Source organism: Enhydra lutris, unplaced genomic scaffold (assembly GCF_002288905.1).
Source record: "Enhydra lutris kenyoni isolate GAN:26980312 unplaced genomic scaffold, ASM228890v2 scaffoldscaffold1, whole genome shotgun sequence".
NCBI classification, from domain to species: domain Eukaryota; kingdom Metazoa; phylum Chordata; class Mammalia; order Carnivora; family Mustelidae; genus Enhydra; species Enhydra lutris.
The window spans coordinates 74701822-74717535 of NW_019154085.1; the positions used below are offsets into that span (position 1 = coordinate 74701822).

General features: G+C 38.1%; 1 protein-coding gene across 1 annotated transcript in view; it reads right to left on the reverse strand.

Moving 5' to 3' along the window:
• LOC111151669 (titin) overlaps nt 1–15714 on the reverse strand; it is a 270197-nt gene that overhangs the window by 204789 nt on the left and 49694 nt on the right. Inside the window, 1 exon segment of the mRNA XM_022509842.1 lies at nt 10751–10807. Within this exon segment, the coding sequence (XP_022365550.1) occupies nt 10751–10807 (57 nt within the window).

A 15714-nucleotide genomic window follows, 5' to 3' on the forward strand; every position in this document is an offset into this window, starting at 1 on the left:
CTGTATATTTAAAATAAAAGAATCTAGAATTATTTAAATCAAATTCAAAAAGATCCAGAATTATTATTTATGTTTAGAATTTTCTTGAGTTAAGAATGATATAGCCATTGTCAAACTGAAGACTGATTATTTCCAAAATAAAACACTGATGTTTCTGTTACTGCTTATAAACTAAAGCTATTATAAAAAAAAAAAGAGGCTATAATTTGTATTTGTAAGAGAATCATTGGTTTCACTTAAGAGAAATTCTTGCCTTCTTTGGCCATGTAAATTGCCATAGTATTTCAACAGAGCTTTTATAATAAGGCTTTTGTTAAGTCAAGAAAATGGGAGAATCAGGAATGAAAGAAAATAACTCCAACACTAAAAATGGGATTGTACTTTATTGTGTGAGAAATACCTATACAGCATTATTGAACAGAAAAACAAGAGTGAATAACAGATATTCTTTAAACAGTATCACGATGACAGGCATAATTTGATGAGAAGGAATTAGGCTTTTCATTAAATCTGGTAGGAATGTAGAACAGCTCTGTTAAAATAGTTTTATTACCTTTCCCAAAAGCAGAATTATTATTTTATTAATTCACTCCCCTTGCAACACATGGAGTAGTCATGCCTTAATTCCTCTCTGTGCTGGCACAGAAGTATTAGAAGGCATAACTCTAGTGTCTAATGGCTCTAAGTGTACTGACAAAATTTACCAATGGCATTGTAGAATACATATGCAGTTACTTATTATTTCAAATTAGTAAACTGCATAACCATTGATTAATTTCACATACTAATGGTGACCACTTAACTTTACATTTATTACTCATGTCCCTTCATTTGAACTCCCGAAATATCTGTAAAGGGAATGAATGTGAATATTTAAATCATCCCAACTCACTAATATTTGAAGTATTTTCAGTTGTATTCTCTTACTTCTAACATGGTGTATTGACCATAAAAAATACAGTAAATAAAATTTAAATGTGCTTAAACATCAAAGGTATAGTTAAAAGTACATGTAGTAGCTGCAGCTAATGTCTAAACTTTACTATGTATAACACAATGAATTCTCTATCCAGCATCAGAGAAATTAATATTCCCGGCTTTTAAGTTATGTGCCATTGAATCAGAAAAAAATTTCATTTAATTACCTACAACAATAAGTAAGCCAAGTAAGTAAGGCAAGGCTTATTTTCCTTCCTTCAGTCATTTGTTATTCTGAATATCCTCAATTCATTGCATTAAAGCCTATAAGAATTCTAATGAGCAAAATCAAACTCTTCTTTCCTCTAAATTCAGTAAGACATTACAAGGTTTTTCCCTTCTTCCTTCCTCCCTTGCCTCCTTCCGTCCTTCCTGCGCCAGCCATTGTCTTGTTTGTCATGACCTGAATTTCTAATTTATTGAAATGTCCATTTTGTAACTAAGAGTAGAATAAATCCCTAAGTCCCTAAACTATAGAACTAATTTTATTTCAGGGATTTATGATGCAATATATTATATCTATACTTATTATCACAGATACTATGTGCTCACTGGTTGAAACAGAAACGATTGTTCCATAATAGTATATCTATCTGGATGAGTTATGGTGACTCAAGACAGGAAAACAGATGTTTTAGGGGGGCAGGGTGGGGAGGGGTGTAAGCCTGACTGCTCTATATTCTGCACATTCTCAATTGCTCCTTGAATTTGGGAAGGCTTTAAGGGACTCCTACTGTGGGAATAAAAAATGGATAGATGAAAGAAACAAACATAATTGAATATATGAATTCTTTTGAAAATTAAATTTAAATTGCTTAAGTTATTATAATTAAAAGCAATATCTCTAATATGATCATGGTACATAAAAGTTCGATGCAGAGGACAAATCCAGCTGTTAGGTAACAGAGAGTAATTCAGAGTTGGAGGGAGGAAAGATTCGTAACTTCATTACTACATTCTATTATTTTCTCATCATTTGTTGTAAAACTAAAGTTAATCCTAAATTATATTAAGAAACGTTACTATTAGGATGACACAGAATCGCAGAGTTGAACAATTATTTCTGAGGTCTTTTGGTCCAAGTCCTCATTCTTAGGTAAGAAAACTGAATTGTCTTATATTTATTACATCTTATGTGAGAAGATTTAGGTTCACAGTGATACACAGATACACTGTCAAGAGTTTTGTGAATTTTTTATAATTTTGAAAAACAAAGTCACCTTAGAGACACATATATCTTAAATTTGAATGCTTTTAAATTTCTAATTAGTTTTAAAAATTTCTAGTTAGTTTAAAAATGATAGGAAAGCTTATTATCTTGTTATTTGCATATAATCTGAGATATAAATTACTGTATTGCTGGATATAAAAATGCCCCACCTTCTATTTTCTAATGTTAAAGATTCTGAAATTGGACTACAGTTTAAAATCTCTATATAAATGTAATAAAATAGTTTCCCCTCTCCCCCAGGTCAATATCAAGTGAATGTTGCATTTAACATTTGATGATATTTTAAAAATTGAGAAAAAGAGGTATTCCCAAAAGTGGAAAGATCTTTCTTCGCATATTTTGCAAATGTACAAATGTCTAGATGAACTCCATCCAAAAAGAAAGCACTGTTGGTCCCTTCAAAACCAGCAACAGTCAAAACATTTACAAAGAAGAGGGATATTAATAATGAAAATGTTTTTAAAAGAGCCAAACAAATATATTAAGGTTGCAATGTAAAACAGATTAGAGAACTAGTTATCAATTGGGTGAGGCTGGCTTCTGTTATTTGTTTTATCTATTCTAAGTCCAAGTCAGTAAGCCTGGATTTGGATACAAAAGGGTTACAATTTCAAAAATGACTTAATACTCAGAGCAGAGAGGAGATTTACCTTAACAACCTGTCTGCGTGGTCATCTGACCCAGTCTTCCATCTTATGTTTTACTTTACGTAAATAGTTTATCTGGTAAAAGAGAATGCATTCTACCGAAACTCTTTTGTGGAGGAGGAATGAGGGTAAAGCAGCGGTACAAACAGTTAGGTAGCCACGGAGATATTTAATCATGCTTGATGATTCACAGCAGAGTTGACACAGTGATAATTCCACAGTTGAGATCACAGAATATTTACATGTCCTACAAACATGAGATTTCTACAGAGAGAGACTGTTTTCCCCAGGGGTTTTCAATGTATCAAATTCAGATCAAGTAGACCTATTTGGAAATTTATTGGATTTATATAATTTGGAAAATATGGCAGCACTCAATCAATTTGATCATTACGGAGGCACTGAAACTATGCACAAGATACTAAGTTAGGGTGAGGGCTGCACAGGTCTCTGCCATTCCTGACTCGTTCGTAGCCACACACCTGTACTCGCCTTCGTCATCTTTTCCTAAGTTCATTATGAACAGGTTATGGAACCCTATGCCACTTTCCTCAGCACTGAACCGTGAACCTTGCACCAATCTCCCATCTTTGTACCAGTAAACCGTGGGTCGTGGAGAGCCATGGACTAAACACTGGAAATAAGCTGCTGTGCCTAAAGGTGCGTGACAGTCAGAGATACCTTTGATAAACCTGGGAGGCCCATCCACCACCTGAAATTCAAAAAAGCTGCCTGAATATTTGCTCTTTAAGACTAACTCTTCCTTCAAGCTGCTTAAAGTCACTTTGCTTTTCTTTGTTGTCAGAGCAAACATTTCAGAACCTCCCATGGTGAGAAATCCCCGGCAGATAGCCTCTCCTACGCGGTTCATAGCTCTGCACCTGTATGTCGCACTATCAGATGGACCGACGTTTCGAATTGTAAGGGTGTGACTTCCATTCTCCTCACTGACCACATATTTGACATTATCTTGTTCAATACACATATATTCTTTATACCATTTAACTTCCGGGCTAGGGATGCCTATGACTGAACATTTGAACACCACATCTGAATTTTCTGGAATTTTAAAATCGCAAATAGGCATTATAAAACGAGGAGGCATTTCAAATACTTCTAAATCAATTTTTAAATCTTTGCCTTCTTCCTCCCTCGAGGCCATATTTGGATCCGCTAAATTCGATGGTAGAACGTCCAGACTCACAATCATGCTTTTATGATCAGGAGTGAATTCAGGAACTGTGACTATTTTCACTTGCTTCTCAAATTCTTTAACGTCTTTGTCACTTAATTCAACTTCCAGGACAATTTCTTGAGGAGAAGGAGTTCTTGATGATGTCGTGTTTTCCAGTTCAAACTCCATAATGTGCTGATGTGTTACTGGAGGTGGGAGGGCCACTGCTCTTTCTTTTTGGGGCACTATGTCTACTTTTGCAAAGCTCTTTGCTTCCCCTATGATGTTCACGGCATGGCACATGTACTCTCCCCTCTCTCCTTTTTGAATGTTAGAAATCTCCAAAGAGCACACATTACCCACCCTTTCTATTTTGATTCTTTCATCTGGCTCTAGCAGAGATTTATTTCGATACCATTTCACACCAGGAACTGGAATGCCCTCAACTTCAACAATGAAGCCTAATGTTGTGTTTTCATATACAGTCCTTTTGGTCAGAGGTTCAATGAAAGATGGCGGCATTTCATTGTCTTTTGGTTCAATGGCTTCATTGGGCGTGCCAAATGAATCGGAACGCCATAGTTCATTAGCTGAACTCCTCTCTTCTGTAGGTGTATGGAAATGTTCATTTGGTGTACTGTCTTCCCTTTCTATTTTTGATGGGTACCTTTTTAAGTTTCCAGTGGGATTTGGTTCTCCAGTAGGAATAGAATATCTTTCAACTGTTTCTCCTCCTAAAGGTGTAGAATATCTCTCCATTGTCTCCCCTGGGGGTGTAGAATATCTTTCCAGTGCCTCTCCTGGGGGTGTAGAATATCTCTCTAGAGCCTCCCCTGGGGGTGTGGAATATCTCTCCAGTACCTCTCCTGGAGGTGTGGAGTATCTCTCTGCTACCTCTCCTTCCGAAGGTGTGGAGTACCTTTCGGCAGCTTCCTCTAAAGGTGTAGTTCTTCCCACATTCTCACCTCCCGAATTTGTTGCGGACTGTTTAGTTTTATCTGAAGGAGTGAAATAGAAATCAGGAGAATTTGGAGTTTCAAAATGTTCAACAGAGGATGGTGGGGTATAAAACTGATCTAACTCTGAGATTTCTTCACTGCTTATACTTCCCACATCAATCGAAATATCAGATTCAGGGGAAAATGGGCGACCTAATGATTCCTGTTGTTGGTTGTAATATTCATACACAGTGTTGAAAGTTACTTCTTCAACCTCCATTGATGTGATTGATTCACTGTGGAGAAGGTTTGCCTTGTGTTTGGCGTCTTTTGTTTGAGGAACTTCGTGCTTTCCAGCAGCAAGTAAATATTTTGTCAGAGAGGTCTCAGAGTCCATTACTTCTGTTGTACGTGCCTCATCTGATTTAGGAAGATTTTCAGAAAAACAAGTTTCTATCTCTTCTCCTTCAGTAGTGGAGACAGAAGTTTCATTCTGAACCTGAACTTCATTACATTTTTCTTTTCCAAAGGCATCAATTTTTTCCCTTATTTGTTCATTTGGATCCTGCTGTTCCTCAGTCATTAAGAATGGAAAGTGCTGGCTCACTTCTGTGTGGCATGGGGCTGCCTGGTGAACATTACCTCTGTGGTCTCCCAAAATTCCAGTGACATATCCCTGTGTCCTTCCATCCTGCTTCTGAAATGATGCCGACTCTGGTTCCAAAGTGTGTTCTTCTTCCTTTTCACAGACCTCTAAGAGCTTTTCCTCACTTGCTGCTTTTTTCAAATGTGAAATGAAACTTCTACCTCCATTTTCTAGAGAACTGTTTTCCTCAGAAATATCAGTTTCTCCTACATCAGGAGATGAGGTTTGAAGTAGGGCCCATGATTCACTATGGGTTTCTTCGCAAAAGGATTTAAGAGAAATATCAGGATTTAAAATTTCTAAATTATGTTCTTGTGTATGTTTTTCCAAAGAAAGAATATTTTTATCAAAATGCCTCTTCTCCATCACAGTCCTATCTGAAAATTCATGGCTGGAAGACATTTCTGGACTGGTAAAAATGTTATTCAGCACACTTTTAGAGGTATTTTGTGTCTCAGATTGTGATGTTTCAGTGCCGGCAATTTCTTCTTTATAAGGTGTTTTCTGTTGCTGAGTTTCTGGCCCTTGGAATTCCTTAGCTGGATCTCCTATATGAGAATACATTTGTTTTAGATCAAATACAATGCTCTCTGCATCAGCTATTTCAGAAGCAGGATGCTGGATTTTAAAACCAGCTTCTTCGGGTTGACCACCATCTAATGCTTGGAATTTTCGATCTGCATTTTCTATTTGAGAGTGGAATGGCTTTAAGTTAAATGTAATGGGTGCTTCCTGTTCAGCCCTTCCAGAAATTACAGATTGATCTATAAGACCTACTTCTTTCTCTTGTTCCCCCTCTTGTACTTCAAATTCCTTATACGTTTGAGAAGAAAGCAGCTTTAAATTCATTACAATGTCAGATGAATCTGGTTCAGTGTCTGGAGACATTGTCTCTGCCTGATATATATTTGCATTTAGGTTACTTGATCTTGATTCTCTTTGCTTAAAAGGAAAGTCTCTGTCATCAAGCTTCCTCTGAGGAGGACTGACAAATGATTTCTTGGTAAGTCTTTTTTCTAGAACTCCTTTTTCTACATGTTGTAACTTTTCAAATGCAATGATTCTATGCTTCACATTTTTCCTTGGGTAGTGTCTCTCTTCAAGGGGTTCTTCATATATGATGAGAGATGAATCTTTTGGATTGTAGCTATCCGAAGCTCTCTCAGACTGGATATTTGGTAAATAGTCTCTTGGGGTGTATTCTCGCACATTTTCCCTTTCTGCATCACCAACTTTCCCGAAATCAATTTTTACCTCTTTCCTAATTCTTTTAACTTCACCGAAATCATCAACAAATGGATAAACAGTACCCTTGGCTTGGTACAGCTTTGATTTTTCATCTATGTGTCCCTCTATCCCTTCACCCTGACACTGCATGAGTTTGGCTCTGACAGGCTTGTTGATTTTTATGGCTCTAGAAGCACCTTGCATAAATCTGGGTAATTTTTCTCTAGAATATGTGCAACGAACCTGATCTTTCTGATCTATCTGTTCAATTGTCTCAAGGCTTTGAAAATATTCCCTTACAGAATGTTCTTTTATATTGGACTGGGAAGTAAAAGGAACAGGCGGATAATCATAAAAATGGGCCCTTACAGATTCTCCCTGAATTTGTTGATCTCTGGAATATTTTGTATAAATTCCACCAGTATTTTCTAAATGACTATACCCCCTGTAAGTGACTGGTTCCACGGTTAGATTTGAAACACTCTCAACGGTTCCTGAACTGTTTTGAGCAACACATTTATATTCTCCAGAATCTTGATAATTGATATCATTAATATATAATCTGTGGCTAAAATTAACTTCTTCAAGTTGAAACTTCTGGGTCTGCTTTAAGAGGAGCCCATTTTGAAACCATGTCACGACTGGTTTAGGCTCACCAGACAATACACATTCAAATACTATGGAATCCCCTTCTCTACAACTGGTATGCTTTGGCATCTCTTGTAACATTTTTGGTGGCTCATTAGTAATATCTGATGAAAATATAAATTTGTGTTTTGGTGACGGAGGAGCCTCATCCTGGGGTGTTACTGTAGGTTCCAGTTCCTCAGGGTGAAACAATTCTCTTGACTCTTTATCCTGTTCTGGGGTTGGAGTAGCTGCTGTTATCTGAATTTCTACAGGAAAGGAAAGCAATTCTGCGTCTGCAGAGGAAGGAACTGGGAAGTTGGTTTGGAGATGTTTTCGACCCTCTTGTCTCCAAGACGGCTGAATGCCTTTTGTTTGGTCAAACACCAATGCCAGCTCCTCTTCCTCATCAGTGTATTCACACAATACTGGGACTGTACGTGCATCAACCCCATGTCCTTGCTTTGCCTTCACTTTAAGTACACCAGTTGTTTTTACTGTTCCATATTGGTTAAACAGCACACAGGTAACAGAACCTTCATTTTGAGGAAGAACAGAAGAAAAAGTTAATACTGAATAGTTCTCCGAGGTGTGAGTGACAAAGTCTCGGTGATGTGGGATTGGTATATCATTGTTATACCATGTCACTATAGGTAGAGGATATCCTTGAAAGTGACACACAAATTTACAACTGTCACCTTCATAAACTTCTTGAGATTCAATTTCTTGAAGAAATGAAGGTGGGCAACGTTGTAGATGCTTTTGGAAAGAACTTTCCAAAAATCTTGTGGTCCTTCCTTCTTGCTCGGTTTCAAATTCATCAGCTTCTGTGGAAGTAAAGTGCTGTACTTCTCCCAAATCGTCATTTCTTACGTTCTCACTATCTAGCTCTGCATTTTCTTCAATATTTATAACTGCACCCAAAGCTTCACTGGTGTGTGGTACGACAACTTGGGACACCTCTTCAGGAGTCTCATACATTTCCTCATTCTTATTTACAACAGTGATATGTCTAGAGGACCTTCCAATTTCAGTTTTGGTCATAATTTCTTCAAGATCTCTTCCATGGGTATCCTCGCTTAACAGAATCCTACTGTATAAATGGTCTTTTTGGAGACTTTCTTTTAGAAACTCCTCTTGGCTCATTCTTATTTCAGTCTGGAGGATTTCTTCATCAACAGTAGTTTGAAAGCTTGGGGGAGGTTCTCCAGATTCTACATTTTGACCCATTTGATCAGGAAGGACCTGTGGATTTTGGACAATCCCCTCACACGAATGATCTACTTTATCCTTATTTTCGGCTTCCAGCTCCTCTCTAGAGAACAGAAGGTCTTTATCCCTAGCTTCACTTCTCAGAGTTCTTGTGCTTATTTCAGAGGACACATCTGAAACAGATAATTTCTTCTTCTCCATTAACATTTTTCTAGCCTCCCGCAAACGTTGCAACTTCATTTTGGTCTCCTTGTCCAGGAAGCTTTCACCTACGCTAGGCCATTCCCTTATGTCAGATTTACTTTCTAAATATTCCTCCTCATAGGGAAAGTCCATTTTCCTGCCTGAACTTACTGTCTTAAAGTATATCGTCCTCATCATTCCTATTTGTTCTACGTCTTGTTTTTTGTTAAAGGGAGAGCCAGTAAACCTCAGGCCAACCTCTATCCTGTCTTCTCTCCTTTCAGCTAAAGCCTCCGTATTTCCATGTGCCTGTTCTGCTCTTTTCAGAAATTCTAAACATTTCTCATCTTTCCCTTTTTGCATAACAAGCAATGATGCCGTCGATTCAGCCGACCCTTCACTATTCATTGCTAATAATCTATAACTTCCAGAATCTCTGCTTTGGACGCTTTTAACCTCTAAGCTGGAAGAGTGATGATGTAAATCACTCTCAGTTTTTATAACCCGTCGAAGACCCGTTGGGATGGGCCGATTGTTATGAAACCAAGTCATTTCTGGAGTTGGACAAGCAATTAATTTACACGTAAAAACAACAGGTTCCCCTTCTAAAACATATTGAAAGGTAAGTTTTTGGGTAAAAGAAGGCTTGAAATATTCGGGCCAGGAGCTCGTAGATGATATTCGACTTGCATATCTTTTAGCAGCCATGGAGCTGTGGTCTAAGTCTTCAGAATCTGAAAAGGCATCGCGTGTATCTCTTTCAGAATGTTCAGATTCCCCCTCGGAGAACAATTCTGAAAAAAAAGTAATTTATAAAGCATTTTACTATTTTCCGTAGTATTTGAAAAAGTTGAAAATAAATGAAATTGCAAAATAGGAAATAGAATAAAATGCATGCTATAGATTCTCACAAATCCATAAAAAAAAATTCACTCACCATATTTGTTCGAATAAACGCAACACCATGCTCTGTTTAAAAGATTCTGACACGAAAATCGTTCGTTGTCTGGTCTTTTCTTCAGACTGTTGAAATTTCTTCTTGAACAAGCAAAAATGCATTTCAAAATAACATGTTCCTGTGCATGTTTGTTTTGAGATCAGGAAAACTTTGTTCTTTTGATGGCTAAGAGGAAACTCTTACCTGACTTGCAGAGAGTGGAATAAACGCCCTTTCTGATCCTTTGGATTGCAGATTCAATTATTATATTTTTGAGAATTAACTACTTAAAAAATATCTATTAAGAACTATAACCATAAATAATTAGCTAAAATAAAGTGAGAAGGCGTTTATTCGAACTAATACAGCTATAAAGTCACAATGTTATGCAAAGGAAAGCAGGCAATGAGGATCACGTAAGGCAGCTATCTGCAAGCCAGTGTAAGAGACATATCAATGTTAAAATGATGTATGTGCATGAAGTGTACACCAGAATGGGAATGTAACATTTTCACACACCCTAAACAAAATAGCATTTCAATCATAATTCATTCAGGACATTGCATTCTGAGAACGATAGCTAGGTTATTGTCTATTGTTCAATTTAATTCACTGTGATTTTGAAAACAAACTTCTACATCTTGATTTCATGCATTAAGATGACAACTTTTCCAATACGCGCTTTTGAAAATGGCTGCAAACATGAAGTTGAATGTGACTGATAAATTTTAAATACAAAATTTTAAATGACCATCAAACAAATTACCAAGAAATGCATGTAACCATCAGCATACTAAACTAGGCATGCGACACAGTAATATATACTCTAAGAGATATATTTGTACATCTATGTCATTTTTCTCAATATTACGAAGAGAAAGTAGGCAGCTCAAGGATTCTATTAATCCTTTGGAATTTCTACTTGAATTTCACATCCAATATAACAATACCTTTCATCTCCACCTCAATCTGCTCTTCAATCCTCCCGTGCAAAATGGATTCTGGGGCTAAAATGGAAAAACATATATGGAGATTTTAATGATTAATTCCACATACTTTCTGCCTCAGTTCGTATATTTGTACAATTATGATTTTCCTTGATTCTGGTAATAGAAAACTACATCTCTGAAATGCACCCTAAAAATCCATGCCAAACAAATCAATGAGCTGATAAAGTACATGACAATGTTTGCAGAAAGATTTTTTAAAAATTTTATTTTAGGTTCTCTGTGAAATTTCCACTTTTAGTTCTTTAATTCCTCATGCCTTTACATGCATTCAAAAAAGCAATCCACAAACTACAGGAATTTTTTTTTTAACGTCCTATCGACTGATCACTAAAAGACTAAGGAGCATGCATTTTCTAACTTGCCACTTTTTGCTGAGGGCTATTCTCAGGTTTTCCTGCAGAATTAAGCATTTCCTACTAGTAAGTACTCCTTTGATTTGAACCCTCTTTAAAACTTTAAACTACACAAAGTCTGATGACATATTAAGGAGCCAAACAGAGAGCCCTCAACTCAAAATGGCTTTTATTATAGAGGGAAAAGCCGCAGGCCTTAGACACAATCATCCCTGGGGCAGCCTGTTGAGCAAGGCGGGTTCCCTGGGTTCACGCTCGGTCTTCCGTCCATCTGTGTGGCACCACGCACGTGGGCTGGCCTCACTGGCTTCTCCGTTCCTTGTGGGCTTTGGCACGAAGTGAAGGACAAACTTCACGTTTTCTTTGATGATTCTCTCTTTACTTCGTGGCTTGTTTTAATTTGTGACTCTTTGAGGGTTTTAATACTTTTAATGTCTGAACCAAGGGCAAGTTTTGTAACTGCTCTGGTTTGCGATTCTTTTGCTAGGTGAGAATAAAGTTAGGAAAAGGAATAAATTAGCTGTGTTTGTAAGAGTAAAACACATGCTGAATTTAGAGAAGGTGACATGTGATTAGGATGAGAAGGAAGGCGGCATGTTAGTCCCCAAACTAATATATATCTGTGCTTACTATGCACAGAAGAACTCTACTCAAGCAGACTTATGGGGTTTTATATTCCTACTTGATCATCATGGATAACTATGTGGCCTATATCAAGTTATAAGACCAAAAGAGGAACATATGAAGACTGGTCTTATGTTCCACAATTAGACGACTGTGCCTGATCCTTCATTCTTCAAACACTTAAAAGTGGCTTATCTTTCAACTTGCTTAAGTATAAAAGAGGCTGTCTGGACTTTCCAAGAGAAAAATGCTTCTGCTCCATGAACACTTCAATAATATAATCAATTAGAACCAAAGGAACTGGAAACCCTGTGGCAAAAATGTCCAGCTCAAATCTACTCTAGCAACATGACAATCAATCATGTACTGTGGCCCCAGGTTCCTTAGAAAGCAAGCTGAAAAGACCTACATTTCTCCTACCTCCACAACACAGCCAACACCCAATTGCATGGCTGCAAAACCTGTCCCGATTGTCACCTATGTCACCCCCAGATAAATATAGTCACTCTGGGTGATTACTGCACTAGCCAGCAGCTATGGGGAAATGGAGAGTCAGCTCTCTGGATGTCACCAGATTTTCCATTTCACTTGCATAACTAGACCTCAGTTCTTGAGATAGTCCCTTTGAGGACTATGGAAATATTACCAGGAATATCTACAGAACAGAATATCAGATTAAGAAAGAAAAAAGACTCCTGTGGGTGACTGAGGATTACAGATACATTAAATGATGTATGAACCTGTTTCAAAATTCAGAGCCAAGACAGCAGTCACATAGCACCATATCATCCCCTGCTCATCTCTAACATCTCAAAAATGGTATGGACAGGTCAGGAGACACCTCAAGGCCATAGTTCTCCATGGACCCCTGGAGATGCTGGAACTTTTTCCATCGGCTTCCTTCCATGGGACTCAATGAAGATCCTTTACCTGCCGACATACAGCACGGCATTCTAGCACCCGAAGAATAACTTTCCTATCTCCTTCGTATCTAAGAGGAAGTCCATGGATAAGAGGAAGAACTTCTCTCTTCTAAGACAAATTTATTCATGCCCTTCCAGATACAGCAGCAAATCAAGCATGATAACAACAAAAATAATACTCTTGCCGTTAGATAATTCTGTGATTCCAGGAGGATCTGAGACTGAAAAGCAGTATCATCTATCAAGAAATATCTATAGACTCCTCATTTTGGTCCAGACAGAACCCTATTATTTTCAGTGACCAATCTGCTATTTATATAATCTCCTTATAAATATCTAGAACTTCCAGATCTGTAAACAATGAGCAGAAATGAGAGACGTTGAGCCCCCTCATATTAAAATAACTAAATTTAATCTTGGTCAGGCACAACAATAAATAATTAATACCTGACGAACTATAACATTCTGACCTTCTTTGGTATACTTCATAGGTGGCACATTTGGTAAATACTAGAAAAAACAGCACATACGAAATGAACCATAACCTTCTGAAACGAGATTTGAGAGTTAAACTTCCTTGAATCTAGACTGGAAAGTTGAATGTTCGTCACAAGTTTGGCCAATGACCTGGCTGACTTGCAGAAGTCATTTATCAATAGAGTGCTGAGTTAGGGATATGCTAATTAACATATTCACTGATTCGATCTGCAGGGCAGAAAAGCTGCATAAAGCGATGAGGATGAAATGAAGAAAGTCACAGCTAAAAACCAAAGAAGCACCTTCTATGCTCAATACTGCCGACGTGGTCTCCTCTCCATAGTCATTGCGTACAATACAGCTGTACAATCCTTGGTCTACCAGCTGAACGTGACGTATGCTAAGAAACTGAATATTTCCATCTTGCGACTGCGTCACTCTTTCCGAGTCCTCTATCTTTCCGCCTTCGTGGGTCCAGGTTACATCAACAGAAGAGTCTTGTAAAACACAGAGGAACTGAGCCGTGGTGCCGCACTTTACAGAGAGGTCCTGAAGTGGCAGCAGAATCTGTGGGCCCTTGCCCACTGCCTCTTCCGCCCAGTTCCCAGAAAACTCAGTGCTCTCTGCAATTTGTGAAAGGGACGCAGTATGATGCAACTCTATGTTTTGAACCGATGAGGCTGTGTGGGTGGAACTTTGAGATACGTTTTCAAAAACCTGTGATTCGTATTCATAGGATGATCCTTGAAATGACTTAATTTCGTTTTGGGATATTCTGCTCTCCTGCTTTGTGAAAGAGGAATCTGCCACTGCCTGGGACTTGGTGGACTTTCTTACATCTTTCCCAGAACTCTGCCTAGCTAGGGCTCGCACTGTATAATCAAGTGACAAGAAAAAGAAAAGAATATTAAGATCTAAGCATTGTCACTTGGCTAGGTTAGTAACAGACAATGGCATGGAAGATGAAGATGAAAGACATCAGTGTCACTTGGAAGCAGCATGCCAGATGCAGTGTGCTCCAGGACATCACATCACACAAAAGAACGTTCATTCCCAGCGATCCAATGATGAATGGATGACGAAGGCTCATGCGATGCTGTAGAGTATCTGGGTCCTTCCTTCTGTTGTCACCACAGCTAACCAGAGTGACACAGTCTCTCGTTCTCTCTCTCTTCCCTGCCCCCTCCCACAGAATACCATTTGTCCCCCTTCTTCCATATGCTGTACAAAGAATATACAGCAAACGGATCATTAATGATCCAATGATGAGATGTTCTTTAGAAAAGGAAAAACATCAAGCAAAGTTGATGCCTAAAAAAATACTTACTGATGTAATGCACAGATTATATACTTCAGAGATTTAAACCATATAGGTGAACCCATAATTGAGAACTTAGGAGGACCTACTGGGTGTTACTTCATTAGTAAATTATGGACTGACCACATTATGCAATGAGACAAACAGCAGAGACTCTCATTAGTAACAGTGGGAGCAGGAGGTATGAAGTAAATTTCCAAGTCTTTACAGCAAGATGAGCTTTACCTTTTGGAGTCACTGTGAGTGCAGCTGCACAAGAGGCTTCCCCAGCGCTATTGGTGGCTTTGCAAGAGTACTGCCCAGCATGCTCTGAGTAAGCATCAACTATAAGCATTAAAGCCATGCCTGTGGCCTCCTCATAATGGAAAACTACATCTTTTGTTGGTAGAATTGGCTGCTGGTTATGAAACCAGTGGATTTCTGGCTTGGGAATGCCAAAAACCCTTGCATGAAATCTGACTGTCTCCCCGTTGTGCACCCTGACGCTTGACAGAGGCTGGATGAAGATGGGCTTTTGGCCAAGGGACTCCTTCTTAAATGAAACTGATGAAGAGACATGCCATTGGGAGTTTGACGCAACTTCTTCAAATTTGCTAAATCCTGAAAAGAAGCATGCCAACCTTTAATGTCTTACCCTCCACTGAAACCAGAACTCATTTGGAGTTGTCTACAGATCTGTTGCAGAGTTCAATGGTGGACTAGAATCCAGTCCAGTCCTAATGTCTTGTCAACATATGCCACCATTGGTTCCAAGTCACACATGTTCCCTTCCACTTTCCGGGCAAACAAGTCGAGACATAAATAGTCTAAAAAAGTTCACTGTATTGTTTGTGAAGGCACTAGTGAAGTACATAATCTGGTTTAGGTATTCTTATTTTCTGTTTTTACTTTTTCCCCTCTGGTTGTAAAATTACATTTTTTTTTTCTATTTTGTAAGCCACTTTAAATTGATTATTAAGAAAATATCTGATTATTAGTAAGCGTTTAAAATTAAGGGAAAAACCAAAGTTGCTCTCAATCTGGATGTATTTATACATAGTTAATAATACATAGATTAGATTAGCTCAGCAAAAATAGTCTGTATAAAAATATTGTTATCTTGTTTTGAAACTAAGTGCCCTCCACTACCAGGGAAGTGTTTCTGATGGCAGTTTAAAAGTCCCAAGTATCAGAAATGCTAAACCATCTTAGGACGAGACCTCTCAACCT